Below are 16,255 nucleotides of genomic sequence, written 5' to 3' on the forward strand. Positions count from 1 at the left end.
TTGTAGGTCTGAGTGCATGGGCCCATTCTGGGCCCACCTATTAACAAACTAAAACTAAAACTAGCATTTGAGCCTGTTGTAGGACAACGCAGTAACTATTAGTTCCAAGTAGTAAATTGTGTTCCAGCGAGATCCAAAATGCAAAAGTCAAATGGGATACGATTTATAATTGAGTGTAAATCGCATCATAACATTATGAAATATTTTCTTTTCTAGGTTAGTCGAAAACGCTTTATTATTCCATTAGAATCTAAATATCCCGCTTTATATTTTCTGTCGAATGTAAATAATAGTCCTGAATAGTACCAAAAAAAAAACCTACCAGGACATTTCCTAGAAATCGTCTAATAATTAACCTGTTAAGACGCCACTGCGGGTACACTTCACATTGAATGATTTGACATTCAATTTTCTTGTGATGTCCATACAAAAGTAGAACATATTAATATGGTTTTCCAACGCCCCTTCTCAACAAAAAAAGTACAGAAGTAATAACAGTATTCTATCTATAGAAAACTAAAAGCCTCTTCAAATATACATTTCTTCTAAGAGTTATTGTGATTTCATAAGACGGCGACGACGAATATAACGTACAAGGAACGTGCCCTCCGGTATTTTGTTATTACGTTTTCAGACGTAGGTACTTATATAAAAGGCATACAACTTTTTCATAATACTATATAACCTCTTTAGAATACAATGAAATATGTCGATATATGATTTATTGGTAAATCATATCAATACGGATGTATGTATATATGATTTATAATATTATGATCAGTGAAATTTCAGTGGTTAAATTAACAGAATAGATAGTACATATTAACATTACAACGATTAGTAATTGGCTAAATATTAAGTATTTTAATTGGAATTTGTATAAAACAAATTATTGGTAGTACTAACATTATTAATCGCACTATTAGTACTGTTAAAATGTGTAAAATTAAATTTGAAATGAGCCGTTTTATAAATGGAAATCATTTATATAATATGTAATGTAATAATGAATTACGTGATTTTTAAAAATATTATAATAACAAATATAAATTAATAATTATACAAATAATTATGAGAGCTATTTTTTAAAATTATTTCCATTTAAAGACGTGTCCATTATTTAGTTTTACGAAAAAAATGCCACGTTGAATTTTTTCAAACAGCAATATAATATAGCCGAAAGTCAGATTTTAATGAGAAATTCGCACTTATAGTATAGTAAGCCCTAAGTTATTTTTTTTATTTGAGTTCGTAACATACAAGGCAATACGAAATGTCATTATAAAACATATTAGTTATTGTTAATTTTAAAATATCTTGAGTATTTATAATGTGCATAAATGTTTTTTTTTACATAATGCGATCAAAATGTTATTATAGGGTCTTTAAAAAAAAATGATTTTCTGGTATACACTTCGAGGTATATGTTTGCGTTTTCAATTTTAAAGTCGAACAGAAACACCGATTTTGATTAATACTGAATATTCTATTAAAAATGTTTCCCTGGATTGTATAGTATGTTGCTTTTTTACTCATTCCTTCCTAAAAAAAAATTACTGGAAAGCAATCGACAATGAAGTACTAATTTAAACACTTCCAATACATTTTTTAAATACTATTTGTGTTTCTAAAAAAATCATTTTAACAACATTTCAACAATTATTTATAGTAAATACTATTTATATATATTTTTGACTCGTTATTAATCTAGTTTTGGTTATATCTTATTCGAGATTTTTAGAAACGATTTTTTGGTTTGATATAATAGTACTTTACTTAAAAGCACTAAATACTAATATGAAAACAATAGGATCAATGACTCCGATCGATTAAATCTAATGTAAGAGGACAAAATTAATAGTTATTGAATTTTTTAGATATAATACGATTAATGTTCACTTACATCAAAATATAATATTATATTAGCATGGAAAAACTGACACATTACACAAGAACATCGAAATAGCCTATCTAATACGCCGTTTGATTTAAAATTACTCGACGACTACTTTTGAAGAAGTTTTCTCTTTTCAACGTAGGTTTCGTAAGAACAAAAGGATATAGTAACTATAATAGGAACAGACACTCACACATCTTATCATTTATATTAATTATCTTTACTATATAAGCGTACAAAAATGACTAAATACTTGATATATTTTGTCTGAAAAAATGTTTTTTTAATTTTATTTCAGTTAATTTTTGCAGAAAACTAAAAAAAAAAAGGCTAACAATTTAATATTGCCTTATATGTATCGTAAAGTCATGTAATTGGAAATATTTAAAGATAATTTCAACAAAATATAAAGACTTGGAATATTATTCTTTGTATATTTAAGTTGCGGATATTGGTGCAAAGTAAACAAGTATAAACGAAACAACGGTTTTTCCTATTTAACAAAAAAGATTTTTTTTTCTTGTTTTTGTCGTCTTCTTCCTCTTTACTTTTGCTTTGATTCAGTGTACAAATATCTTCCCACTTGCACATATTACACCCCAATCGAATCATATTATTTGCGGCTCAGCTGTTATGTGCGTGTATCGATTAGCGATTAAACATTATGTCGGTATGACAGTGCATTATAGAACCAACGATATAGCGATAAATGATGTATGGCGAGAATAAATAAAGGAAGTAATCTGCTTTGGCTTATCGGTTGTATTTCTCCTAAAGGCTTGCGACGCGTGAAGCGAATACAATGTACAATCCATGTACCGTGTAAGTATACAATATTGTAGAATCCTTTGAATACAAATAGGTGAAAATAAAAACACGATACCGTAATAATAAGAACTTTATGTTTTTACTTATCTAAAAAACCCTCGCCCATTCAAACATAATCATAACAATACAGCCAGCGCGGGACATGTAATTCCGTGTATCTACCTCTAATGATGTTCTAGAACGATTTTAAGGCCAGATTCGGATTCATAAAAATTGTTTTTTTGTACGACAAATTTTGTTCCAGAGAAAGTGAAAATTGATCGTGCAGTATGTAATTAATTCGCGTTAATTTAATGCACATTAAAAACAGGTTTACTTACACAATGTTGTCAAATAAACTTGCTTTGCCATGATATATGACATATATATTTGATTATAACAGTATTATCCGATTGCAATAGCTGGGTTTTCTTGGTTAATTTTTATACGAATTTAAAATGTGAATAATTAACTAATCTGAATTAGGTAAAACTAAATTATCGTAGACTAATGTAATAATTTTAAACTCTTCGAGTTAGCTAAATCAGATCAAGCTAAATGTTATCAGATTTGGCCTAGCGTGCAAACATGGTAACTGAAGCTACAACTAGAGCAAACGTATTTATTTTTTACTCAGCGTTAACTTTTCAAAAAGATTTCCGTCACCGGTAGAACTATATAATATTTATATTATCTAAAGAAAACATTCAGAGATGCAAAATAATTCTTTTGCGAATAATTCAACAAAGAATAAATATTTTCAAGTATAGAGTTTTTTTTTTGTATATAAATTGTTTAGCGTTTCGAGAATAAATACATGACCGTGAAGGAAACACAATATTTACGAGGTATGGATTTTTTTCAACCCCATTAATCTCGATGTTTATGGCTACTAAGTTATGTTCTAACTATTTGACTGAATTTATTTTATTTTGCATTCTTGCGTATATTTATCAGGTTTGCCACTAAGTATATATTACGAATTAAAACCCTAAAGTATACATACAAACAATTTGTGTTTAAAAGTTCTACAACAAGGTATTATTCGAGAAAATCAGATACCATCAAATTTATACCTGATATGATTAATATTTGGTCATTGCATTATAAATGGTTTTAATATTGTTCGTTACTAAATTCATTTTTAGTTAATATTACAATTAATTTAATTCCGATAAGCTGGAAAAAGATGCACATTTTTTAAGAAGAAGAATAAAGTACTCTACGATCGACAGTGCAACGATTTCAAGATACTAGTCTAATATGGCTTTGAAAAAAAGGGCCAGGTATAAACTTATAAAGTAGCGGATTTATTTTTGTTTAAAAATCAGGATTCAAACTTTCAAAGGTACGCCGTAAATACAGACAGCGAAATAATAAAATATAACTATTTAAAAAGCTAAAAATAGTCACCCAAACATCAAAGCTAATACAAAACTAATAATTGATGTAGGCCTTAAGAAATGTAAATGTTTATAAAGTGAAAATTCAACTCTAATCCCTATACCAGGCGTAATAATATTATGTTAATATAATATAATATGTCTAAGACAATGGCAAGATATTTGATATCATAACATGTGTCAATTCGCGCCAATCCATTTTAAAATTTAAAATGTATTTTCAAAAAACCGTTTACCCTGGTCCAATTGTTTTTAAAGTTAGAGTTATTTAAGAAATTTTAGTTTCATTATAAACCACCGTCAAATCCGCAATCACGTATTGTTTCACTTGTGTTGAAACAATATCGGTGCGATCAAAAGTTAAGCCGAACTTCGAGGTGTCGACTACGCCTCAAGCCGGCCGCTAAGGTAATGTTTCATCGACACAGAACACAATGGTAAAGCATATTGCGGTTGGAGCGTATCGTTAAACAAAAATAAAATATTTTAATCGAAAATGATAAATCGCCCCTACGGACTAGCAGTTCGGTGTTGTTAGAAAGTTGTCGGCTTAGTTTACTTTTGGAAATATTTACACAGCACGGTTTTTTTTATTTATTTTTTATTTATTCTTTGTGTGTTCGCCATTTGGCAACTTTGTTTCCGCCTCTGGATCAGACGTGGCAAAATCCGTTCGAACGGCTGTTGAATAATAACACATTTCGCGATTGCCGTGCCAAAACGAACAAAAAATAAAAAGACAATAAATTGCCTTGCCTTAGAAAACTTAGGCCTATTATACATATTTGATTGGTACCCGGCCGGATCGCTATTTATACTGCAAACGTGTCGACATTTGTTTAATTGAAAAAGAGCAAAGGTTTTTCAAATTTGTTTGTTTAATACAAAAGTGTCGATAGAAGGTGGTGCTTATTTATTTTCCACCGCCTCGGTGGTTGAATAGCAATACAACACCCACCCCCCACCCCCATTTATATGTAGATTGTATTTATTGGTTATTTTTTATTTTACAACGATGCCGTTAAACTTCGGCTTAGAAAACCAATCATCGACACGATAATCCTTTTGTCACAGAACGACCCTTTGTCGTTATTTCCGGTGACGTTTGGTTAAACATCAAATTGTGTCGTGACTAATTAATAGAATACGTTATAATAGTATAACATTCCTTTCGAAGGGGGATTGCCGTTTAATAAAAAAATAAACCAACAAACGGCTATGTACAGGGTGGTCCACAATGATTTGACAAATTAAGTAACTTTTGTTCTAGTGAATATTTTTAAGATTTTTTTTTTAAATAATGTATACACATTTGAGCTATAAGCACTACGTTTTTTATTGCACTTAACTATTTTACTTTTTTAATTAAGGGTGGGATGGGAGGTGGAGTGTGGTAGAGTAAGCGCGTAGAGCTATTTTTATCTGTGCGCATTTCTCTACCGCACTCCACCTCCCATCCTACCTTTAGTAACTTAAAAAGTAATTATCCAAATCTGGTTATCGACCAGTAAAAATTTTCAGCAAATTATTCTTAACAAAATGGCTATCTTGAATTTTTTTTTTTTAAATAATTTAAAAAAGTAAAATAGTTAAGTGCGATAAAAATCGTAGTGCTTATAGCGCAAATAAGTATAGATTATTAAGAAAAAAAAAAATCTTAAAAATGTTATTTAATTTGTCAAATTATTGTGGGCCACCTGTATACAGATTTTATATGACATAAACAATTATTCTTGTTTTCCTAGTAATAAACTGTGAATTATTCGTTAACGAGCTTTGATTTACAGATCCATTGATATACATGATGATTGTGTTAAAATAATTATTCAAAACTAAGTGGTTATTATTATTATTGTTTTTTTTTTAACATCTGAAGTCTGGAATTTCGACGTATTAAACTATTTAGCTTATGCGACGTTTTATTGCCCCATAAATTATAATATGCTACAGCACTTTTAAAAAGGATTCGCCAATTCAATTGCACTATGTTGTCGTTATTAAAAAACAAATATATACTCTCAATGCAAACGGTATCACATATTTTTTGGTGACCAAAATAAAATATCACAGATTAAAATTCAAATCTACAATAAAAACGTTGGCAAAACAATTGTCTTTACCTACATGTTTTTTATTAACTAAGAACTAAAATGAAGGTAAAGATTAAATAAATTTAGTGCCAATTATAAATTACACAAAATTGAGTACAAAAATTCGATAATTAATCGATACTAAAGCGTTAAATATTTGAATAGTTTTTTTATATTATTTTTAAGCTTAAAAACTAGTCTTGGGGGAATCGATACACGACGGGTAGCACTGAGAAGACCCCAGCGTTGTTAATTTGTTTATTAACACAGTTTTTACTATTTTGTTCAATTTGTCTAAGATATAATACAAAAATAATATAATTAAGACTACACTTTGAAAGGAACCATGTCTAAATGTATCAACAGGACGTGACGCATTCAACATACTTTTTTTTTATTTTAATCAAAATATACCTATATTAAACCTACTTTTAAACTCAATCAAATAAATATTGTAAAAATGCTTTCACTGTAGGAGGAAAGACCATCGATTCAGGTAAAATTTATTTATCGAAGAACAACATATAACACATTTTATATGTTATATTATAACATAATATTCTGTTTGTTCGTTTTTGCATACCTATATTATATAAATAAAATTGCAAATAACATATACACAAAGCGTGCTGCTAAATTGTCCACTGCAGCTTAAATACTATAGTGTATAGTACTGGCACAGATGATTTTAATATTGTACTAGGGCGGTTTAGCGAAATGTCGTTCTTTACCGAGGATTTAAGAATCGTATGCATAAAACTACACTGTGTCCTAACATCCAAAACGTTCTTTAAACCGAAACAACAAAAAAAACAACCGTATTTATAGCGGTCCTTACGAGTGAGCCTCCCGTGGGCACCGCGACTATTTATCGGTGGATGTTTAGGACCAAAAACAGAAAAAACGCCGGTCTTATAAAATAATCAATGTCCCGGAAAGTCGTAAAAAGACGTTTAAAAGCGACACGGAACAAACTTGCGGGACAGCGTTAAAAATGTACATTGTGTCACTCGCCGAGTAAAGTTATTGTATAAAAAAAAATAGGTAAAAATCCAGTGACGCGACCTGAGCTTGGGCGACTTAAGGGGTAATAACTCTTATAGAATTTGCGAATAAAAGCTCGCACAAGTTCTAAAGTTGTGTCAGAGAAAAAAAACACCTATTTTTATGTTCTGTGTTAAATAACAGTACCTACACCTCGGTCGCGCCATTTAATCATCAATTGCACGAGTTTAAATAGGGAAAACCCGTAATATTATATGGGTCGTAATTGTAAAAGTGTTGTAAATCCAAATTTTTTAAATATACATAATTTTACTTAATGGAGTCACATTTAGTAATTTCATTCATCATAAAAGAGAAGCTACTCCAACACACGCAAAAATAAATAAAAAAATAGAAAACACAGAATGAATACTCATTTTGGTTTTCCTACACGTAATGTACAAAAAGCTCGTTGCTTCAAAATTCAATTACAAGGAAATAAGTCACTTTTACAACGAACGAAACTTATAATAATTTTTTTAAATTAAAAAACGACCACTACGCCACTGCGTTAGGTTCGGTGTAAGCGTGATATTATAATATGCATGTAACAATAACCGGTGATTGAGCTAACAGCGGAAGACGTTTGAATTTTTCGATTTCCATACGATTTATCCCGTCTCGGATAATATTAAAAGAGATTTTCGTTTTTTTATACCATAAAATATGTGGGACGGTGCGTTTTACGAGCTTAAAAAATCGTTACACTCCATCTAAAAAATAGTCGCGCAAAATAAAATAAAGACCTTCTTTGCTCTTCAACGCGTTCCCCTTCCGATAACATAAAAAAAATAGGGTGTCTACTTTTTCCTATTTTTTCACTCGTTTTTCACCGAGATCAAATTAGTCTATGCACCACGCTCTTTTATGTGACGTGTTTTCTAACTAAACATAATAGTATCGATTTTATATTATATACATATTATTATATTTTATCCAAGGCATGGAGAACCAATTCCCTCGTAATGCTGCGTTGTTACAGTTGCGGTGTATTCATTTAAATAGTTATAAAATATTTTGAACAGCTATCAAGTATTAGGCTACAGTGAAAGTTTACAGCTGCAAGCTAAACACAATATTAAAGTCCAATACGAAATTTCCTCTTCCGAATTTGAATAATTTAAGTTTTTACTTAGAGTCGACGCCAAACACTTATCGCAGTCTAAAAGAATTTTAAAAATGTCATTCCTTGTCATCTTATATTTACCGATATCCTTATCATCCATCTTTATAAGTGAGAAAAGTGATATCGAGTACACATACCGAATTAGGAAACAACCCGAGAAACACATTTTATGATAAACAACAATGCTGAGCGTTTATTTGAAAATGCAATACGGTTTGCCTAGAAAGACTCCAATCAAAACACGACACGTCGCGTCGGCCTTTGAATTTATGTGTTCTTCTTAAAGTAAACAATAGGAAAAAAGTGAACGAAACTCGTTTCTCAGAACGCAATGTTTACTGTTTGCCATTTTGGATGTTTCATTCCAGAAATAGTCGGTTCTTATTGTTATTAAAATCACTGGAGTGGAAGTGTACCTTGGGGTGAAACGAGTTCAAAACATCATGATAATATGACTATATAATAGTATAACTATACAGGTGACACGAAGTAAATACGTTTTTTATTTGAAAATCATTTTAATGAAAAAATGCTAAACTTTTCACAAAAAATCATTATATAAGTTTGTTGATATATATATATATATATAAATTGTTAACCAGCATCTTTCTGGGAAATGTCAAACGCAAATGGTTTTAGCTCGAGTGTAAAACTGAGACACAATTTTTTTTTTGCAGTTGTGTTGATATAAAAAAAATATAATATGCTTTTTTTATTCAGAGTTCAAAACTATGACTTTTTGTGACGACGGCGTTTTTAAACCCTTTTTCGATTTTATTCGCCCTAGTTATTGTCATCAAAATGACTTCGGCAGCTTGTTAACGTCACCGCCGCGGCCGCGCCGGTTCCGCACATTTACCATCAACTTTGTTTAATACAATAACGCTACCATCGCCAGTTGGATAAAATACCGGATTAAAGTCACCTGTCGCAAACTTAGTCAAAACGTCAGCGGCGTTGGTTCGCTTATTACCGAGACAAAGACAGAAAAGGTGCTTACAACAATATTATTATTATAATAATTACCGTCGAAATTTATCAGTTGTAACACATGACCTGTCCAAATGATTGCAATGCGAACAACACAATCACTCGTGATTGTCTGACGTCATTAGAAATGTTTAAACTAAATTTAGTCGCACTAATTGCGATTATACAACTAATAAGAACTTTTGTTTTTTTTTTGCTTTTTATACTATTACAAACAGTCTGATGATTACTACAAATAATGACGATTATCTTTCAGTCAAATAAGTGTTTATTTCACTTTTCTATCACACATTAACCCTGATGTCTCTTTTGATGTCAATTAACTATATTTTTTTTTGCTATTCATTTGCCACAATTTCTCCAATTAATCCATAAAAATCAATACAGTTCGGTCAAATTCACAAAGCATACATCTCGCTATTAAAATAAAGATCATATTTGATTGGTCTTCTGGAATTATACAACATGGGAAACGCATAAATTATAACTATAATGGCGTTAATTTAGTCACACTCTTAAATTGGATTGATATGAGTTGAATTTCAAATAATCAGTTTGAGCTATGAACTCTACGAATTATATTCGACAAAAGTAATAACTTGTTGAATTAGTTTTATAATTGAGCTTTTTTTTCTTACAGTTATTATTATAATGACTAAAAGAATCCTAGACTACTCTAGCCATTTGTATTGTATTTTAAATAAAAACTTACCACATCGATAAGCTGCGACAGCTTCAGCTTAATGGAAACCCGAAGAACGTCGCTGGTGTTCACTACTGGTCTGACAAGTTTATTGTAGCTGGACAAAAGGTCATCGTACAGTCTTTTGGCATCCGGATTTGCTGAAACCATCGACCGGACAACGAGCAATCCAAACAATAGTTTCAGCCACATCTCTGTAAATAAACATGTTGTACCATGTTCAAATTATTTTGTTTTTTAATTAACACGTTGTTCAGTAATCAGGTTGCAAATGTATCACACTAATTTGCCATTTTACTGAGTAAGTATTAATAAGATATCATAAAAGTAAGTTTTCAATCGAAAAATAAAAATGTAAGTAGGAAAACACAATTTTTCTTGTAGTCTAAACTAGTTATACACATATTCTCGACGAAGTGCTCTATGTTATAAAAAAACACAATTAATGTTCTTATACAAACTAAACGGTAAGGCTACGGTTAAAATTGTATTACGTTTAATAATATTTAAATAGCATACTGCAATTGTTAATATCATTACGCTTTATTTATACTAACGATTTAAATAGCTAGAAGTTACTTTTGCCGATCATTTATTGACAACGAGTTAATTTCTAAAATAAAAAATTACATTGCAAAGTGTAATCAATTCTTATTCTGATATGATCTAATAAAGACAGTTCCACAAAACACAGCGTATAAAACTTAGTGGTGCAAAGATTGAATTTGTGTGAATAGTTTTATTTCTACGTTTTACGTTCCTCTGTTTTATTTCAAACAGAGTTTTTATTTTTTTGTTTAATTCTGAAATGGTGTTTGACTTAATGTAGAAATCTTAATTTTGTTTTGTGCAAAAAAGAAAATTAGAAACTCCGTTTTTTTTTATTGAAAATTGCCTATTACTTTGGAGGCGTATGAAAAAACCAATTGAAATATTAGGGAACATTTTAGTTCAGAATTCAGCAAAAAAATTCGCATAAAATTTAAATACTTCATACTTGTTGATATTTTATTGTTTCAAAAAGAAAAAATTAAATTTTACTGTACAAAAAATTAATTATTACATAAAAATCCGGTATTAAAGTAGAAAACGGAAAGTTAACATATTATATTAAAAGAGTAAAGCTGTAATGGCAGTGATACGCTTTTTAGTTACAAGCGCAGTGGGTTTTTGTCGCTGACAAACAAAAGCTATAGGCACTAGGCTTTGGAAATCCTATTGTTTCGGTAACTTGAACATTTGTTAAAACCATTTAGATGACAACAATATAATGGCTTGCGGGCTTCATCGTCTCCATAATAACTTTATTTTAACATTCGCCATCTTATTACTATCACTGCATCTATTATCACCAGTTGCCTAGGAAATATATTTTGCGCATTGAAACAATAAAATTATAAAATTATTTGTACTTGTTATTCGTTTGTTATATGAACGAAAACACGTTTATCCCCATAACGTTTACAGTTGTCACCTTTACTGCCTCAACAAAGGCCCTATAATATAATATCTACCTAAGGGTGTTTACCTACTAAAAGGTCAGTGTACAATATTGTATTATGAATATACAATGTTTACGCGTTAATTAGCATAATATGCACACACAATGACTTAATATCATGCTGTTTATTATTATTTTGTTGTTTCCTTGTTCATCTAATTTCCCTATTTTCACGACTCCCTTTCTGAATCTAATGCACTGCGCAAAATGCCTATTCGAAATGATCCATGAATATGTATACCAGAGTGCAATCATTTTCTCTTGTTTATAGTACATCAGTGTGGTGTAAACGAAGGTAGAATCTATAAGACCATGGATTGGCCCTATTAAAATTAGACCGAAATAGTATTCAGCTAACTTTAATTACTAACAACTATTGAAAGACTGTCCAATAATCTAGGAAATTCATACTTGCATAATATAAAGCTTAACAAAAACACAAAATGATGCTTTGCAATGTGCCTTATTGTTATTGTATATAATTTCATTTTTATGTTCACCTAAGTATTAGGGGAAGGAACAAGTATTAATATTTGATTTATCCGTGATTTATCGATGATGTAGCTTTTTCAAAGCTTAGAAAATACTTTCTTTGGTCATTGTGTAGAACAATAAAGATGTATCTGTGCTATATAATATAAGAGTTAGTCTGAAAGTAAGTAGGTATAAAACTTAAAAATATAAAAATGCACATTGTTCTATTGTACAAGAAAAATTATTAAGTAAAGACAAGGTAAGAAATAAGTATTAAAAATAAGATTATTATTAAAAGTAATACTTTTTAGAAGTACTACTAAGAGAGGATATTAATTTTCCCTATAAGAATAATCAAGTGTATAAGCTATATAAGTTTCACAATAAGAGTTTTTGAGGCTAAAAGTATTAGATTGTATTTTTTTTTTCAGATACTCAACAGTGTGGGTCACGAAGATTTCACAGTTAACCATACGTTTTGTACATAAATATGGCAGATGAACTATAACTACTTAACTTTATAGAACTAGATAGAATGGAAATATTTCACAAATACCTATAAAATAAAAATTGGATAAAGCAATACCAAACAACTTTCTTTAGGATAAGTTGGGTATCGCTCATGATATTTTACTATGTTATTTGTACGGCTAATATACAAAAATTGTAAACGAATTCAATGTGTTTTACTTGTTAGTTGTTAAATAAATAAAAGCCAACTAAAAAATATGTGTTAAAAGCTTTAACCGGTAAATAAATACTGCGGGGGTGTTTTATTAACTACTGTATTCTTTTATTAGGGATAAGATAAGATTATGTAATAGATAAATTCATTTTTGTTCGTTTGTTTAGAGAAGGATAAGTACGTAAACGGCAACAGTAATGTGTTACAACAGTACTTGTAAAACCATTTTAAAAAATTGGCGGGATATAAAGCGTTTGAACTTAAAAATTACAACTTGCTTGGAAGCTGTTGAGAAATCGTTTTTTATTCCCGTTAAGTACATACTTAACACCATAACAACGTTATTTAGGGTTTCGACTATCAATGCAACCGAAACTGTGCGGATGAAAAGTTTCTTCTGTTTTTTTTTTTTTGTCTTACTTACCTAATCGTGTTAAGTACAGCCATTAATTTCGAAGAGTTTAAAACGGCGTTAAAAAGACGGTTTTCGCTCCATTTCGACCTGGATCCATAATAGGGACGATAAAGAGGAAAACAAGTCGAAAATAATGTTATAAACCGAGAGGATTTTATAAGAACGGTATCTTTGTCAGAACAGCGGCCGCCGTGTCGAGACAATGGCCAAGACTATAAATCCACCGGCTATACTCATGGATACTTGGCATATGGGTTAGACGGACGAGGCTAAGGAGGAAGGTCGAAGGGGCAGTAAAATAACACGTGGAAATATCACGACCCAACGAAACGAGAATTTCGGCTCTTCGCTTTTCCGTTTTACTACTTACATCCGGCGCGTTAAAATGAAAATCAAAAACCCAAAACAAATATCCACTCGAATGAATAACGATTGAATCGACTTTTAATTATTTACCCATAATGAATTTTCTTGCAATGGTTTATACTGTGCCACGGCCGGAAACGGTTTTTTTGTGATAACCATTTGTTTGATGTAAAATGTACATCATATTGAAATTATCTTACGTTATGATGGTAGCGCTGGGCCCTCAAGTACTGTTAAGTTACATCATAATGATTGAATAATTTGTTGGGAAGAGGGGAGTGTCTCACTCAAATATCAATAATACCAAATATCATTTATATATTTATATAAAACATTACTCTCTTTTTTAAGATGATAAGTTTATAGCCATTTTTTGTTTTCAAAGAGTTAATTTAAAGCTAAAATTATAATACATGCATTGAAGACACTTTTTTTATAGTTGATTTTTTTATCAAATTATCACAGCCTTCATTAATAATGATTTCGCAGACTGACACATTTCAAAACTTTAGTTAAAAAATATTTCCTTAGTTTTTTTAAAAATACGTGAACTTAAGCTGTGCCCTCTCGAAAAGTTTATTTTGTCAATCGTTATTCAAGTTTTAACATCTTTTTTTTTTAGAGTTATCCAAAACCTAAACATGTATTAAGAAAAATACTATTCGAAAAAATAGTATGTCTTGTATCTTTTTCTTAATGCCAACATATTTTTTTGCTGTTTGAAAATAGGCATATTATTTTCTAAATTTTTACTCGCCAAAGTATCAACAATATAAATTATCTTCTTTATGGATAAAAACTTACAATGGAAACAGAAATATCTGCATGGATATACTTATCATTGTAATACTACACTACCTACAACTCATCGCATATATATAGGCTAATGAGTAAAAAAAAAAAGATTAATTATTATTAGACATTATCGTAGTCAGTCAGCCTACGTCGTATTTCCAGAAATACTTTACTTTGTTTGGTAGAAAATTAAGACGCTGCAGCTACTGTACCAGTACAGATACCGGTTCCGGTTTCGAGCGAAATAATAATATTTTATGTAGACCAAATAAGGAAACACGAAATAGGGTCCGTATACAAACTTCATGCGTCATTAGCAACGCTAGGGACGAGTTGCCGAACATTAATGGTATAGCGGTTTACCCAGTATAAAAAAAACCCTTGGATTGTTTCACGAATTTTCTACTTACCCCACCTCCCTCCCCCAAAAAAAATAACAAACTCCTTTATTTACTGTGATGATGTTAGACTAAGATGTTTACTCTTGGTCCGGCGACCGACAGAGCAGGTTTTCATTTGAGTCGATCTAATGTATTTCCATTAGAACGTCCACCCAAGTAGAAGCCCGATGGGTGTTTGCAATAGAAATGATTCTTTATATGTGTGTGTGTGTGTGTGTGTGTGTGTATAATAAGCTCTAATGGACGTGTAAGGAAAAGGGAACGAACACGTAAACAAAAACGTAGAGGTAAGGAAAATAAATGTACATACGGATTTTTGCTGATGACGCGGATTTCGATAGTGTGCCAGTGTTCGAGTCACCACAGTAAAAAGCCCCAAAAATATCCTTTTCGCCGCCGCAGACCCCAAGCCGCCTTTCGTCCTTTCCACCTCTGTCGGTTTAGTCTATCTTCTCCTCGACCTAGGCCTAGGCATGAAACCTCCGAGCAATAGGTATCAATTTCTTTTACATACGTTGGCATCTATCCACCTTTGGCTCTCCATTACACACAAGCAGAGCTTTCCCTCCACCCCCCCTTCCCTTTCTCTCGCTCGCTATAAATTACTTTTGAAGTCCCCTGCTTTTAGACCACAGAGAGTGCCTTCAATTAGCGCACGACCGTGACTTTTGTCCCTTATCCGATTACACACACACATATCGGACAATCGCCGCTCCAAGAAAGATAACGCGAGTAGTGTATTCCGGACCGTTGCGAAAACCACAGTAGTTTTGTCTCGGACAGATTGGAAATGGACCAACGCGGCACTTTGGGCGCGGCTAAACGGAGTAAATGAGCCGAGAAAATTGAATCAATCGAAATAGAACGGGCGTGGTAACCCGTAACTCTATTGTACAGCTTTAGTGTTCTTCGTATAAATATCATCATTGAAACATTATAAACCTGCTTTAAAAATAAAGACTAATAAAAAAATGAACAATACTCGTTGAATTTAACTAATTGATATGAGTTAGATACTAGATATAATTACTAGTATCACTGATAAAATGTAAGCTTGGTTTTCAAAAAAGCCAATAAAAAATGTGATGTATATATTTCTTTTATTGTAAATAAAAACAATAAAAATAATAACAATAATACAATTTGGTGTCAGCAAGATTTTTTATTTCGGTGAACAATAAATTATTTAACAACTTTGTCATGCTACGTACGATAGAAAAATAAAATAAAGTTTTTATAGAAACAAAACGACACTCCAAACCCGTGTGAATACTTTGAGCGAAAGAAATGTATACCTTAAACCTTAACTGCTACGCAAAATAAAGTCGTGTGTTTAACAGTAAGCACATTTATGTTGTTAATTGTACCTTTCTAAAGCGTAAACAGTTGAACATTTTTAATGAAATAAACGGTTAAACGATTACTCTGAACAATTAATTCTAAGACTGACACTAGTTAGGCAATTTATTTTGAAATCCAAAACCACCAAATGGTCAACCAATTGGAGTTATTGTTATTACAATAGTCTCAATATATTTTGGAATGAAATAAAATATCA

At 31.0% G+C, this 16,255-nt stretch overlaps 2 protein-coding genes across 4 annotated transcripts in view; one reads left to right on the forward strand and one right to left on the reverse strand.

Moving 5' to 3' along the window:
- Window positions 1-16,255, forward strand: part of LOC126847372 (Y+L amino acid transporter 2) — a 234,813-nt gene that overhangs the window by 127,344 nt on the left and 91,214 nt on the right. The window lies entirely within an intron of this gene.
- LOC126847369 (acetylcholine receptor subunit alpha-like) overlaps window positions 1-16,255 on the reverse strand; it is a 92,749-nt gene that overhangs the window by 69,585 nt on the left and 6,909 nt on the right. For both annotated transcript variants that reach the window (XM_050587530.1, XM_050587529.1), the window contains exon 2: window positions 10,070-10,254. In XM_050587530.1, the coding sequence (XP_050443487.1) occupies window positions 10,070-10,252 (183 nt within the window). In that variant the 5' untranslated portion in view covers window positions 10,253-10,254. The remainder of the gene's footprint in view (window positions 1-10,069; window positions 10,255-16,255) is intronic.

This window comes from Adelges cooleyi, unplaced genomic scaffold (genome assembly GCF_023614345.1).
Source record: "Adelges cooleyi isolate 19-005CV unplaced genomic scaffold, UGA_ACOO_1.1 ACOO_flye_CR_arks_rails_tigmint_CR_PRNA_108, whole genome shotgun sequence".
Lineage (NCBI taxonomy): Eukaryota > Metazoa > Arthropoda > Insecta > Hemiptera > Adelgidae > Adelges > Adelges cooleyi.